This window comes from Erythranthe guttata, chromosome 5, assembly GCF_056151865.1.
Source record: "Erythranthe guttata isolate IM_541 chromosome 5, IM_541, whole genome shotgun sequence".
Lineage (NCBI taxonomy): Eukaryota > Viridiplantae > Streptophyta > Magnoliopsida > Lamiales > Phrymaceae > Erythranthe > Erythranthe guttata.
In genome coordinates, this window is record NC_142537.1 from 14184151 (window position 1) to 14200240 (window position 16090).

The following is a 16090-nucleotide window of genomic DNA, read 5'->3' on the forward strand; positions in this document are numbered from 1 at the left end:
TTGCATTTCTTACCCGAAAATCTCTATTCACCAAATAGCTTTAAACTCTAATTTCTTTTCGAACCAAAAGTGAAACCGATAGTTAGATAAATGTAGCACTCGAATAATAATCTCTCTTTCCAAAGTTATTTTGAAACGAAAAATTTAAACGACCAAAATAACCCTAAGGAGTTTTCGAAATTCTCACGGTTTTCAAAGGTTTTCAAATGACCCAAAAGGATATTTTAAGAAAGTACATTTTGGTCCTACTCGAAAGTTTTAAAATTCCAAAGAGATCCCTTTTTGCTTCCGCTATCTAAAGTTTTCCGATAAACCGGTTCGATTTATCGCCCGACCCGAGGGGGGTGCTACAGTAATACATTAATATTAATATATTGACCGTTCAACAAAGGCAAACATAATAAAAAGTCAAAAGAATTAATATGAATGTGGTAAACAGTAATATTACTGTCAACCACAGTAATATTACTATAACAACAGTAATATTACTATCAACCACAATAATACTATTATGTTTACAGTAATATTACAATAGTATACAGTAATATTATTACGTAAATCGATTAACAAATCAAATAACATAAAAAAGCCAAAAAAATATATTGATGTGGTTGACAATAATATTATTGTGTTTAAAGTAATTTTACTGTCAATGACAGTTATATTATTATGCTGAGTGATCAACAAATCATTCAAAATAAAAAAACCAAAAAAAATAATAATATTGATGTTGTTGACAGTATTATTACTGTGTTTACAGTAATTGTACTTAAAATAACAGTACAATTATGTAATTGTATTGCCGTTGACAGTATAATTACTGGTAGTTGACAGTACAATTACGGTCAATGTTCAACGGCAGACGTAAAAAAAAAGTCAACTCTGGAAAGCAGCGGCGTAAAAAACAGGAAAACAATTTCAAAAAAAATTAACGCCGGAGACCGATGACGAAAAAAGCAGATTGGAAGAAAAAAATCAATTCAGGAAACCGACATAAAAAATAAAAGTAAAAGTTACAATTGGTCAAAATTGATGAAATTGAGGTTACAATTAAAAATTATATTTAAAAGGTTGGAGGTAATTTTATCATATACATTAATTTTGCCTTTATATATAATACATATTAAAATGACGAACTTATTGACAAAGGAGATATAACCATTGAATCTAAAATAATAAAAATAGTTGGTTGAATATTTATGCATGAAAACTCCACCATAAATATGTAGCAACGCATAAAAGGAAGTCCCAACCACCATTTGTTGTTGAATAATATTAATGAAAGGAAATAAAAAGTAGACACATGCATGCAGGTAGACGATCCTAATCTTGGATGGCTTTCTTAGAGGGTTTTTTTTTTGTGTATAAGTCCCTGACCAACCATCTTTATTATTCTATGATTAGGGGTTATATCTCTTTCGTCAATAAGTACATTCATTTAATATTTATTATAAATAAAGAAAAAAGATAATGTATATGACAAAATTACCCCAAACCCTTTACACCAAATTCTTAATTGCACCCCAAGTTAATCAATTTTGACCACAAAATTCAATTTTGACTTCTTCTTTTTCCGGCGTTGATTTTTTTTTTTTCTTAATAAATATTTTTTATTCATTTTTTTACACCCGTCGCTAAGCGTTGACCGTAATTGTACTGTCATTAACCGTAGTTATACTGTCACTGACTGTACATTAACATAATTATACTGTCGTTGACAGTACATTAACGTAATTGTACTGTCGTTGACAATACATTTATGTAATTGTATTGTCGTTGATAGTACAATTAGAGACAAAGACAATATTATTATTTTTTTGGGGGTTTTTTTTTTTTTTTTTAAATTTTGTTTGATTTGTTGACAAGTCAACGTAATTATATTACTGTCGTTGACAGTAAAATAACTGTAAACACAATAATATTATTGTCAATCACATTAGTATTATTATTTTTTTGGGTTTTTTGTTTTGTTTGAGTTGTTGGCGGAGTAACGTAATAATATTTCTGTCTACTATTGTAATATTACTGTAAGCACAATAATATTACCGTGGTTGATGGTAATATTACTGTTGTTATAGTAGTATTACTATCAACCACAGTAATATTAATTCTTTTGGTTTTTTATTATGTTTACATTTATTAAACGGTCAAACATATTAAAATTACTTTGTTACAAAATAATGACACTTTCAACCTAAACCGTATTCATTAACCAATGACAACAAATGTTTCCTCTATATAAAAGTTACCAAATATGAAATGCATCATGGCGTATATTAAAAAAAAAATAAAAATAAAAAATAAAAAAAAAAAGGCCATTGAAATGGTGATGATTTCCAAGGAAATGATGTTGCGCTTGTTTAGAATCATAGATTCATATTATAATAGCCATTATGACTTACGAGTGTCTTCTTTTTTTTTTTTTTTTGAAAAGCTTTTATGAGTGTCTTCTTATTACGGTGGAAATTCGAATTCAATTGATTCTGACTCGAATCGAGTATGAAGGAGCGTCACGAATCTCATAGTGATTTTCGAATTTGGAACAAAAAAAAATCATTTTCTGAATTCGGAAAGTTTGAATTTCCTATTGTTTCGATTTTTTTTGGGAATGGGTATTAGAATTCAATTTTTTAGTAAATTTATATGCGAAAATATTTCCAAACATTCCTATTATTTTTCAAAATTACAGTTATAATATCAATTATTATTGTATATCTTATATTACATATGACTATATAATGAATTTTCGAATTTCACTGATTCCGTCCTGAATTTTTTTAGTTTTATAACAAGTTTTATATTATAATAGAAGCTTTTCGTAATATAATTGAAATTAGTTTTTTTACTTCATAAAAAACTTCAGATCAACCCAATGTCCACCCATAGTCACAATGGCATGGGATATATTCAATTTTCTGTTAATCTTAATCTGTGTAGTTTTATTAATTTGGAAAAGTGCAAATAATTTCAAATCGGGTAATCAATGACCTCATTTGAAAGCGGAGATGAACTCTTTCTCTCCCTCCAAAAGTTCGTAATTTCATTTGGCGGGAATTCTCTGAAATTTTGCCATAACAGGCGCTGAACTTTTTCAACAAAAGGTTTTCTCCAATTTGTGGCCGATGTTGACATCATACAATGACTCTCGGGCATGTGGTCCAAGCTTGCAGAGGTCCATTGGTGACCGGAAGGAGAGGCTCATGCGGTTCTTTCAATAGCTAGAGGTCGAGTTTGGAATTCAATCATTGTGGAGGGAGACAACTTGCAGGTAATCAAGGACCCTAAAGTTGGGGATCTTTCGTCATCGCTGCGTGGGGCTGATATAGAGGAGTCCGTATTACCAGCTAGTTGATTTGAGTCATGTGAATTCTCATTTGTAAAGCGCTCTGGCAATCAATTACCGCATATTCTTGCTACTAAATTTAGATCATCTTGTATTGAGGGTTTTGTGCTGCCTCTTGATTTGGCGTATGACGCGTAATAATATTTATATTCTTAAAAAAATTGCTCTCATTTGAAAATATAAGGTTAGGATTGGAAAAAAATATAATCAAGGTTAATCAAATACTTGGTGATGATGCTAAAGTTTAGATCACCTGGGGTAGTGTAGAAAATGAACTGGGAGAGCAAAGCGGATCAGTAGCTTGACAACTTGATGATCCTGAGGTACCTGCGATCATAGAACACGTGAACTAGGCCGGGGGTTGATCCGGCGGAAACCCCTCCGACGCTCAAGTCAGACGTGCTGATAGTGGAAATAGTCCAGAGAATACAGTTAATAGTATTGCTCAGTTAATAGGACGTACCTTGAGGAATGAGTTCAAACCTTTATTTATAGCTTAAATGAGATTGTTGGGCCCAAACCTTATTTGAAGGTGATTGGACCTCAGTGATTGTGGTCTTCGATATTGGGCTCGTGGCCCAGTATGTAAGGAAATTATAGGCCCATTGGGTCGACCCAATTAGGCATATCATTAAGCCCCCCACTCTCGAGTCGATGTGGGGGTCATGTTGAAATGGGTGACATATCGTGTCGAGAGTAAAAAATGTAGTAGTCGATGGTGTGCGAAAACGCGTTAGAGCGTGCGTCGGAGGGGTGTGAAGGCGCGTTGGCGCGTAGCGCGACCAAGTTGTCGTGATGTAAGTTACTTGAGTCGTCGGTGTTGTCCCACGACGATGTGGTAGCGCGGATCAAGTTATCTCCTCGTGAGAGTTATCTCGTCGTGGGGTAATAGAGTTGATCGAGTTATCTCCTCGTGGGAGTTGTCTCGTGATAATGTAGTAGCACGGAGCTAGTATTCTCCTCGTGTGAGTTGTTATTTATCGACATTGTCAATGTTTTGACGCGTTGCTTGAATGTGTTTACATATAGCCTTGTGCGTGATGTACTTGAGGAGGGGATCAGGCTCTCAAGATTTTTTTTATGGGGATCGTGCCCCTTGTGAGACCTCGTGGGTCGTAAGTATGTTTGGACCATGGCCACATTTTAATGAAGGACCCATCGAAAACAAGTAGATAAATTTTGAGTAATCGAGCTGGCCAGGCTATATAGATTCCCATAATATATCTAAGTGTTTCTAGGGTTGTAATCGTGCTAACTTGAGCTTGCGATTATATAGTGAATTTCGGGCGAGTTGGTTGTCTCCTCATGGGAGTTGTCTCGCAACGAAGTTGTAGAAGCATTGGATGACGCGCGACTGAGGAGCGTGCGTATCGAGGTCGCTCTGAGCGAGTTGTCTCCTCGTGGGAGTTGTTTCGCGGCGAGTCTTATTACCGAGCGAGGTAGCTCTTCGTGGGAGTTACCTTGCAACGAGTTTGTAGTGCCGAATGATTTGGTTCCTCGTGGGAGTTGCTTCGTAATTGGTTATAGGACGAAGCGAGTGGTCTCCTCGTGGGAGTTATCTTGCTGTGGTTCCGTAGACCCGAGGGAGTTGCCTCGCAACGGGTTATATGACCGAGCGAGTTATCTCCTCGTGGGAGTTGTCTCACTACGGGTTGTAGTTCCGAGCGAGTTGGCTCCTCATGGGAGTTGTCTCGCTGCGGGTTGGTATTACCGAGCGAGTTGACTCCTCGTGGGAGTTATCTCGCTGCGAATTGTGGGACGGAGCGAGTGGTCTCCTCGTGGGAGTTATCTCGCAAACCCCCCACTCTCGATTCGATGTGGGAGACAAGTCGAAAATGATACCGGATCGTGTCGAGAGTAAGTCGGGGTTGTGGTGTATCGTTAATTGTTGGCGTGGTGTGGATAAATAATAATTTTTATTTATCCGTGAGAGAGCGTGCGCGATTTGGTGAGGCGCGCTGGAGAGCTCGTGCAATTTGGTGGAGCGCGTTGAAATTCTCGCGCAATTTGGTGAAGCCAGGTGAAATCGGCATGCGATTTGGTGGAGCATGTTGAAATTCGCGAGCAATTTGGTGAAACGCGTTAGAATATACGCGCGATTTAGTGGAGAGTAGTAAAATTTTGCACGCGATTAGATGGGTGGAGGTGAGCCGCGCGCGAATTAATGGGGTACGGAAATTCGCGCGCGCAAATTGATGAGGTATAGGTGGGGCGCGCGTGAAGTGATTTAGCTGATGAGTGATGCCTTGATGTGATTGGTGGCAGCTAGTAGCCACGTGCTGCTGCTTTCTTTAATTATTTTTTTTTTTTTCTGACGCAGCACGCGCGCCATCCCGTGGGCGCGTGGCGGTCACGCGCGCGTGCTGTGCACGCGCTCTCTTTTTTTTTTTTTTTTTTCTGTTGACTCGCGCGTCTGGCGCGTGTACGCAACGCGCGCGTGCTGTGCACGCGCACTTTTTTTTTTTTTTTTTGTGGGTCTCGGGGTGCGCGCGCGCAGCTGGCTTGGAGGGCGCGCGCGGCGGCTTGGCCAGCTTTGAGGGCGCGCGGCTTGGCTAAATTATTTTATTATTATTTTTTTTATTTTTCTTTTCATGTTCTTCTATTTTCTTCTTCCTCTTTCTTTTGTCTCCTTCTTTTTTTTTTTCTTCTTCTTCTTCTTCATTTTTCTTTTCTCTTCATCTTTTACTTTTTTCTTCTTCTTTTTTATTTTTTCTTTTCTCTTCATCTTTTTCTTTTTTCTTTTTTCTTGAACTTCTTCTTTCTTCTTCTTCTTTTTTTTTCTTGTTTCTTTTTTCTTCAACTTCTTCTTTTTTCTTCTTTTTTTTTCTTGTTCCTTTCTTCTTCATCTTCTTTTTTTTTTTTTAGGTGGTTGATGTTCACCCCTTTGGGGATGTTCTACTTTTTAAGTAGGTAGATTATACTCGTCTCTTGAGATGGGATGTGTACCCACTTGGGGTTGAAAGGTAAGGGTGATGCCCGCCTTGGGATGGGGATGTTCTATATTTTGAGTAGGGTGATTATACTCGTCTCTTAAGATGGGATGTGTACCCACTTGGGGTTGAAAGGTAAGGGTGATGCCCGCCTTGGGATGGGGATGTTCTATTTTTTGAGTAGGGAGATTATACTCGTCTCTTGAGATGAGATGTGCACCCACTTGGGGTTGAAAGGTAAGGGTGATGCCCACCTTGGGATGGGATAACCCCCTACTAATGAGGCGCTCGAGACCTATGGTCTGAGGTGGATGCGCACGGTTGTGCCATTGCTTCAGTGGCAACACGAGTTGAAACTTTTGCGGTCGTACGCTGAAGGTCCTTATCGATTATTTGAACCGTTAGAGGAGCAAGTAGAATTTGATCTTGTTGAAGGTTCGGCGATCATACGCTGAAGGTCCTCTTCGGTTATCTGAACCGTTCGAGGTGGGCAGAGGTAGACCCCCATGGGGTCGATAACCCTTGGTGAACGAAATATTTTGGGGGCACTATAAACCCCCAGGGATTAGATAACCCTTGGCAAACGAAATATTTTGGGGGCAGATGTAAGCCCCCTGATTTTATGTTGACTTGAGCTAATAATTATGTGTTGAAAGAGCGATAACATCGAGAGTATAGAAAATAACTAGCTTTATTCATTGATCGAAAAGGTGAAGTTTCGATCCTACTTGAGGCGAAGGTAAATAAACAAGTAGGGAGCGAATCGCTCGAAATAAATAAACTTGTACTAAGTAGATGATGTAAGTGTTTCGTTCAATTGATGTCGGGAGGTGAGGGGATGTATCATCCTTAAGGTATGATAGCCCCCCAGTTTAGGATGATGTGCTCACGAACAATGTTATTGGCTCAATAGACTCCAAGTGTCATCGACATCATTGGAAGTATAAGGAGATTATCAATGAGATGTTGACGATTGTCGTCGGCCATCTCGTCGCCGGGTGTTGAAGTAATCTTCATCTCTTGTTCTCTTGGGAGGAGGGAGGGCCGAAGCCTCTTCAATGCGCACGTGTTTCTCAGCGCGACTTAATAACTCTTCCAGAGTGGTTGGAGGTCTTCCTGCAATAGATTCCTTGAATCTACCTTCCTTCAAGTTTTGTTGAATGATTCTAGCGAGCATGTTTCCGCCCACGTTAGGAACTTTGTGAGATGCCTCTACAAATCGTTGAATGTAGTTGCGGAGGGTCTCGCCCTCTCTCTGGGTGATAATGAAGAGGTACGCGGGAGTCTTTGCGTACTCTTTGTTGATAGCGAAATGGTGGGTGAAGCGATCTGTTAGTTGGGAGAGAGCTTCAATTGACCCAGTGGGCAAGGAGTTGAACCAGCTCAACGCTCGTTCGGAGAGCGTTGTGCGAAACATCTTGCACATTGCCGCATCAGTTGGGCCATATAGATCTGCCATGGCATAGAACTTTTCAAGGTGCTCCTGTGGGTCACCAGTTCCATCGAACTGCGGTAGACTCGAGACATTTACCCGTTGGGGTAGTATCTCATTGATTATTGCGACAGTGAAGGGATTGTGCCTTATTGGAGGTATTGTCCTTCCACCAATGGTATTACCTATGTGGGGAAGGTGATTTGAGCGAGATAGCTGACCGCTAATTTCAATCTCTCCACCATTGTGTGGAGGAGCTCGTTGGTGAGAGGTGTTGCCTCTTTAAGGTGAACGTCGGTCTCGTCGCTCAGTTCGTGCATCTTGGCGATGAGTAGATTGTTGCATTCGGGACCGTGGGTCCGAGGTAGAGGAGGAGACACTTATTTGGTTCTGGACTGGCGGTGGTGCCATAGGTGGCTCCACAGGTGGAGCAGGTGCTGGTATCGCGTTGGGAGCATTTGCTCCCATCGTGGCGATATATTGGGTCACGGCCTCTATGGCAGCGCGAGTTGAAGCTTCTGCTATCATGCGTTGGAGCGCATCCTCGGTTATTTGAACCATTCGAGGAGCAGGGAGTGGTGGATCGGCGAGTGGTGGGTCCCGAGGGGGGATCACCTGAACCTCGCGAGGCGGATCCATGGGACGTGGAGGAGGTGGCAAGTCAGAGCCTCCACTAGGTGGGAGGTCGTTAGCTGTGTCATTTTCTCTCCGAGCAGACGCCTCAGGAGGATCTTGTTGGCTACGTGATCTGGTTTGCATCGTTCCCACAGACGGCGCCAAAATGATGATGCAAAAGTTTAGATCACCTAGGGTAGTGTAGAAAATGAACTGGGAGAGCAAAGCGGATCAGTAGCTTGACAACTTGATGATCCTGAGGTACCTGCGATCATAGAACACGTGAACTAGGCCGGGGGTTGATCCGGCGGAAACCCCTCCGACGCTCAAGTCAGACGTGCTGATAGTGGAAATAGTCCAGAGAATACAGTTAATAGTATTGCTCAGTTAATAGGACGTACCTTGAGGAATGAGTTCAAACATTTATTTATAGCTTAAATGAGATTGTTGGGCCCAAACCTTATTTGAAGGTGATTGGACCTCGGTGATTGTGGTCTTCGATATTGGGCTCGTGGCCCAGTATGTAAGGAAATTGTAGGCCCATTGGGTCCACCCAATTAGGCATATCACTTGGAATTACTATAAAAAAAAAATTATATTTAGGGATTAGGTTTGAAACTTGTTATTAAAAGCATGTCCGAAATTTATTGAAGTCTTATTCATACATTGATTTCAACCTCAATCCCTATTATAACTCCAATGAAAAATATTATGCAATACAATGATTGTATAATTAATTATAAGTCTCAAACATGAGATAGTTACATATTACACTATCATGTAATCATACTAAATTTCACCATAAATGACATCAACATTCCCAAATGAGACCTATGTGTTTGACAAAGTAGCTTATTGTTAAGCACCTCGAACCTATTTGATCGTGGGTCCGAGTCACCTGGAAGTGGAACCGAGGAACCAATGACTATCCTTTTTTTATAAACAAGAGAGAGAGAGAGAGAGAGAGAGAGAGAGAGAGAGAGAGAGAGAGACCTATGTGCTTGAATTTGTGTGAATTGGGTGTTTGTTATCGCCTTGTTTGGTGCAACCAAATCATATTATTTAGTTAATCATGACTAATCTACTCAGTTAAAAATATCTTAATACATTATGAAGTATACTATTTATCTTAATCCCTTATTAAACGAATTATTTGATTATTTTGCAGTCAATCCTATAAAATGAAATGTTGACATGATTATAATATACAAGGCTAATTAACCTATTAGATGGGGTTTACATGTTTAACGATATCCATGTCTAGGTGGATTTTGTAGAACCTACACCTAGTGAAATACACTGTATAGTTTTACATTATTGATCCACGCATAATAACACACACTTATATGTATGTATGTTTAGTGTATAACTATTTATGTTGATCTACGGTTTAAAATCATATGGTGTATTTCACAAAGTGTAGAATCTCATAAGCGCTCTAGGTGATCGTTCATGAACTTCACCAATTGTTGCTACATAAATAGAGTTTATGGAGTACGATTGTGTAACTTAACTTTTTTAGAAACACATATTAATTCTTCTGGACAAGTGTTATGCAAAGCTTACCATGATCTTGATTTTTAATTTGAGTAAATAATTTCAAAAAATAACTATATATATAGTTCACTTCTTGTGGATTTTGAAATCTACAATTAATAACTGAAAAAATAATTTAAATACATGTGCATACGTGTGAATAAGGTTTTGTAGATCCTACGCCCGGTGAAATATACCATGCAGTTTTACACCGTCGATCCACACATGATAACACGCGCGTCCATGTATATGTGTGTTTAGTGGATAGTATTTATACGGATCTACGGTTTAAAGCCACATGGTGTATTTCACAAGGTGCAGGATCTCATATACCGAATAAATACTTTTCCAAGATTCATGTGGATGAGTTCAACTCCCAAAGCCTGGTTCTTCCATTAATTTTCAACAATTCCATCACAAGAGATAACATGGGGAAAACCAGCTGCAACACACGAGATAAGAGAGTGATGGATCATGTGACAAATTTATGCACCAACTTATTACCCACCACCTTTTCCAAAACAACTTGTAAGAATTAACGTTTAATAGAATTTAGAGTAATTAACGCAAAACTGTATTCTAAAGTGACAGATAATATGCCGCAGAAGAAATGTTCCAAAAAGACAGTTAATTTGAAATGGGGTAGTAGTATTTTATATAATCATTTGTTATATTTCGAGTAATGGAGAACCTCAAGTTTATATTTGATCCCTATGAGAACAAAATTTCCATCTCCGCCGCACATACAAGCCAACAAGAGGAGAATCGAGTTCTAATTGCATGCAACCGAAAAAAAAAAAAAATCATCAAATGTAATGTGAAGGACAATTGTACAAACCGAAACAACAATATCAAAAGAATCGAGTCGTAAAATATTTCCCAATTATGTTCAACGAACATACAAAAAATGCCATGAACCGGAAAAAAAGTTCAAGATTCTCTCAACCATCCCGAGTTCCCGAAAACGTAAAGCCAAAACAAAACTCAGAATTCTTTTTCCCTCAACCCCATCTTCCTATACAATAGAATCGTCGAAATATCTTAAAAACGATTTGATCCCAGAAATAAATTCATTCAAAATCGGATGAACGAACGAACCTCCATCGGCCGAAAATCAAGAATTGTTATTATTATTATTATTATCAATGAGGTATGCCTTTAGACCTCTTCTTCGCTTCGCTGTAAAGAACAACTCCCATTACAGTAACCGCAAATCCCATCATACCCATAACCGTAACCGGATTCCTAAATATCAACACCGACACAACGGCGGCCACAGCCGCCTTGGCGTTGCCCAACACTTGCAACGTCAGAGCGCTCGTGTGCTTCGTGACCAAGAAATTCGTCAAATTAACCAAATAAGCGATCGTCGCGTTCCCGATCAATAGAAACACGATAAACCCATCTCCCCTGCTTTTTTCGACCGTCAAAGCCAACACATTCCCTTCGATGTACAAAGTAAACGGCAGCAAAATCATGGCTGCCAACGGAGCCATGTACAACAACAGATTCATCGAGTGCAACTTCTCCGATTCCGAGGTTAGCAAAAGCCCCTGCACCACCGATTTCAACGCCCTCCCGGCAGTCGATCCGACGCAGACCAAGAACCCGAAAAGATGGAACAACGGCTCGCTGTTGCTAGCAAGAACAATGCCTAAAACAACGGGGACAAGCGCCAAATAAACCTCGGCGGATTCCTTCTTACACGTAATCACGAACGCGAAGATGGCGGTGAAGAACGGGGTGGTGGCGCCGATCGCTTGGTTGAACGAAACGGGGAGGTACCTCAGTGAGGTATTTCCACAAACAACTGAGAAGCAGAAAATTGCGCTCAAAGCAAGGATCTTGAAAAACTGGCGGCGGCTGTGTATCTGCTGGTAGGGGACCACCTCGAGCCATTTAATGGCGAAGAGGCTGTAGGCGGCGCAGGATAGCATGTGGAGCATTGTGAGGAAGATTGGGTACCTGTATCCGTAGAAGCTGAGGAGGTACTTGTTCAGCAAGAGCACGCCGATGTTGGAGAAATACCACGATGCGATAATGGCGGCGGTGAGCACGGTGGGGGAGATCAGAGACGGGTGGCTCTGGTGGCGGATTTCGGCGGTTGGGGTCGCCGGAATATCCAAGACCTGGTCGCTGTTGGATTCGAAACGCGGGTTGCTGCCTCTTCTCGTCGTCCAAGACTGTGCCTCCACCATTACAATAAATCGAAAGATTGGATTTTTATGCAATTGGGCGGAAATCTGTGTGTGTAGTAATGGTGATTAGTGTGTGTGAATTGTTTTTGCAATTGGGCAGAAATCTGGAGTGGGATTGGGGGGACTGTGTTTTTGGGTGAATTGGGAGAGATGAGAGAGGGGGAGTTTGGATCTGAATGGACGGTGGAGATTTAGATTTGTGGGGCAGGTGAAATGAGGGCTGTTGGATATGGAATGTCAGAAGTGGATCGATCTAGTGTGTGGGGGCCACTGACTGTCTGTATATTAAATGTTTTTTTTTTTTTGAAATAGTCTGTATATTAAATGTTAATCTCTATTCTCTAGTTCTTTTGCTTTTTGTTTTTTTTTTAATAATTTAAAGGGTTAAATATAAAATCACTCTGTAATACGGACTTTGTATAACATATCGCCTTGTAAAACACATAAAAACAAAAACCCCTATTGTTATATTTTTTCCAAAATCTGACGAAAATTTAAATTAGTTTTTGTATTTAACCCTAATTTAAATTATATGAGATTGGATTAATTAAGTATTTATTAGTCACATTTTTTTATTTTTTTTTTTTTTATTTTTTTTTAAGTAATTTGTTTACACTAAATTTCAATAAGACACTTTATGAATAAATCCATTAATGGCTACTTATTCATAAAGGGGTTTAGACAAAAAAATCTTTCACAAAAAATTCCACATATTGTCAAGAAGTTTGTAAAAGACTAAAATAGTCTTTCACATTTAAGTACGTTCAAATTTCATCATGTAATTTAATTTAACCTCAATTTGACCACAAATTTCATAAATTATTCAATTTTGACCCATAACACAATTTTGAGTACAATTTTGTCCGTCTCCGACGTTGACCGCGGTCTCCGGCGTTGACTTTCTTTTTTTTCTTTCTCATTTTTTCGTCAGTCTCCGGCGTTGACTTTTTCGATTTTATTATTTTTATTTTCTTTTTCCTGATTTTTCTGCCGGTTTCCGGCGTGGACCGGCGGTCAATGCCGGTCTCCGGAATTGACTTTTTCGTTTTTTTTCTTTTTTCTTTAACATCTTTTTGCCCACGTTTAGAAATAATTTTGTTGTGGTTGACAGTAATATTAATTATCTTATTGTTAAACACAACAATATTAAGTATGTTACTGTTAAACACATTAATATTAATTATACTACAGTTTAACACAGTAATATTGATATATTAATCTCTAGCACAATAATATTAATTCAACAAAAGTCATTATTATTGTGTAATAGAGTAATATTAATATGTTGACCGTTCAACAAAGGTAAACATAATTAAAAGCCAAAATAATTAATATTACTGTGGCTTTTGTTAATGTCGAAATGACTAAGTGCTTTATTAATGTCAAAATGGCAAAGTGTTTTATCAATGTCGAGGCTGAGCCACAGTAATATTAATTTTTTGGGGTGTTATTATGTTTACATTTGTTGAACGGTCAACATATTAATATTACACTGTTACACAATAATAATGAATTTTGTTGTGTTAATATAGCAATATTATACTGTGTTAAACTGCAGTATAGTTAATTTTACTGTGTTTAACAGTAATATAGTTAATATTACTGTCAACCACAACAATATTGCTATTTAAACGGGGGCAAAAAGATGTTAAAAAAAATATTCGGAAAGGTCAACGCCAGAAACCGGCGGAAAAATCAGGAAGAAAAAAAAAGTCAAAGTCGGATACCGGCAGTCAACGGCGCCGACGGACGAAATTGTCCATAAAATTGTGTTTTTGATCAAAATTGAATAATTTGTGGAATTTGGGGTCAAATTAAGGTTAGATTGAATTAAATGACGAAATTAGAACATATTAAAATATGAGGGGCTATTTTAGTCTTTTACAAACGTTTGAACCATGTGTGGATTGTCTTGTAAAAGAGTTTTTTGTCTTGACCCCTTTATGAATAAGTACCCATTGATAGACTTATTCGTAAAGTGCCAATGGCAAAATTCAAAATAGCGTATTTGTAATTTTTTTAGTTAACTTTGTAATCCAACTTGAATCACCAAGATTGAATGTTGGAAGAGAAAGATATGAATGAAACAATGAATATTGCCTACAAATTTGTTGTTTAGAGTTATCTAAATTTTAAAACATAACTCATTCTTTCATAACCTTGTCATCTTACATTCAATCTAGCTGATTCAAGTTGGATTAGAAGTTAACTCAAAAAACTACAATTTTTGTGTTTGATTTCAAATCAAACTAAAAAATGGTCAAAATCATATTAACAGTCAAAATGATATTCACAAAATTGAAATGACATTTAAAATTTCAGATTTAAGATGAATGAGCTAAATAATATGAACTGAGTGGACCAAAACATTGGCCCAATAAGGTGGCCTTACAACCCTTCGGGGAATGTGATGACCGCAGTGATCGGTTTTCGGCCTTCGACGACTTGGCGGAACCTCCTCAAAGCTCGGCCCTTGGTCTTGGTGGGAATTCGACGAAGAATTGGGAATGGCGACTCTACGGCAATATGGGGCGATCCTTGGATTCCCGATAGCTCCAATTTTCGAATCCTTTATTCTAGGCCAATTGACACAGCCTTCTCGGACAAAGTGGCGGATTTAATTGATACGAATTCCCGCTCTTGGAACTTTCCGCTGGTGGACAACACTTTTTGGCCAATTGACCGGGATCGCATCCTTAGCATTCTGATTGGTAGCGTCAACTCGACAGATCGTTGGGTTTGACACTACTCGAAGAATGGCAAGTTCTCAGTTCGCTCGTGCTACCACGCGATGTACGATCTCTATTCCAGAAGTAGAAAAAACCCACATAATGTGGGATCGAGTAGTGGTGAATCCTATCAAGAATATTTCATTTGGCACATCCCGCTGCCACCCAAAATTCGAAATTTCATTTGAAGAGCGTGCTTGAAATCACTTTCCACATGTGTTGAGCCTAAACGAAGAAAAATGATTCCATCTCCTTTGTGCTTTCATTGTGGAGTATCTGAAGAATCTCTCGTGCATGCAATCTCTTGCCGAGCTGCATGGCATGTGGTCAGCCCCTCCGTTTTCTCTCAACCCGTTTGATCGACGAATGACCTTCTGGGGATGGCTATCGTTGCTCCGTCGTACCCTGTCTTTGGACATTTTCAATCTGGCCATGGTGGTTGCATGGAAAAGTTGGGGCATGAGGAACAATTTGTTGCACAATGGTAATGCTAACATGGATGACATATCAGTGAGTTGGTGTGCAGCTTTTTTGGCAGACTATCAGCAACACATGGAACGGCTCTCCCCTACTCAACAGGCTTCTCTATCCTCGGTGTGGGCTGCACAAAGACCAGGATGTATTAAACTTAATGTTGACGCAACTCTCCCACAAGGTAAGCCATTCACGGTTTCCTTGGTGGCTAGGGACCATAGCGGTTCGTATCTTGCTTGGGCAGTTACGAAGCTTCCAGGTCGCCCATCTCCAACAGAGTGTGATGCCCGAACAGTGCTAGAGGCGATGAAATTCGCGATTTCAAAAAGATGGACCTCCGTTGTCATCGAAGGTGATTGCTTAGAAGTTATCAACGCCCTCAATCTTGGTGAGGTGTCATACGTTTTTTTTTTCTCATTCATTAGAAGTAAGGGTAATGTTTTAGCCCACTTACTTGCCACGAGGCATATTTCTCATTGTACGGAAGGTGTTTTGCTTCCTAACGATTTGGCGGTTTATGTTTAAATAAATTCTTGTTCTTCAAAAAAAAAAAGGTGGCCTTACAACACACGCACCAAATGGCGAACCATGATTTTGTAATGGTGTTTGCTAAAAAAATATGGGAATCCAACAGCAGCTCCCCCTTTTTTTTGTTTAAGAATTATTCGTAAAAAAAAAACACAAGACAAGACAAGTAAATATTTATAAATTTTAACTAAGCTAATTACATTAAACTCTTTTAAGTTATATAAAAATATGATTGTACAAATTATGTAATAGTTCAATCACTTAATTTTTTTTTTGGATGATAATGATCAGAAACAATGGATATG

The 16090-nt window shown here is 38.9% G+C and overlaps 2 protein-coding genes across 2 annotated transcripts; one reads left to right on the forward strand and one right to left on the reverse strand.

The window, feature by feature from the left end:
- Nucleotides 1–10171: 10171 nt before the first annotated feature.
- Nucleotides 10172–12190, reverse strand: LOC105970645 (Nucleotide-sugar transporter family protein). The gene is made up of 2 exons (XM_012995478.2): nucleotides 10955–12190; nucleotides 10172–10298 (listed from the first exon to the last, which is right to left on the reverse strand). The coding sequence occupies exon 1, from the start codon at nucleotides 12052–12054 to the stop codon at nucleotides 10999–11001; it is 1056 nt and encodes a 351-aa protein (XP_012850932.1). The 5' UTR covers nucleotides 12055–12190; the 3' UTR covers nucleotides 10172–10298; nucleotides 10955–10998.
- A 2274-nt stretch (nucleotides 12191–14464) lies between these two features.
- On the forward strand, nucleotides 14465–15782 carry LOC148770697 (uncharacterized). The gene is made up of 2 exons (XM_088818008.1): nucleotides 14465–14791; nucleotides 15066–15782. The coding sequence occupies exons 1-2, from the start codon at nucleotides 14465–14467 to the stop codon at nucleotides 15780–15782; spliced, it is 1044 nt and encodes a 347-aa protein (XP_088674134.1).
- The last annotated feature ends 308 nt before the right edge of the window (nucleotides 15783–16090 follow it).

Bases quoted from the DNA above. Each gene is read 5' to 3' on its own strand.
- LOC105970645 (XM_012995478.2), bottom strand. From the start codon at position 12,054: ATGGTGGAGGCACAGTCTTGGACGACGAGAAGAGGCAGCAACCCGCGT.
- LOC148770697 (XM_088818008.1), top strand. From the start codon at position 14,465: ATGACCGCAGTGATCGGTTTTCGGCCTTCGACGACTTGGCGGAACCTC. The intron at 14,792-15,065 runs GTTTGACACTAC...GAGTATCTGAAG, and splicing joins TCAACTCGACAGATCGTTGG to AATCTCTCGTGCATGCAATC.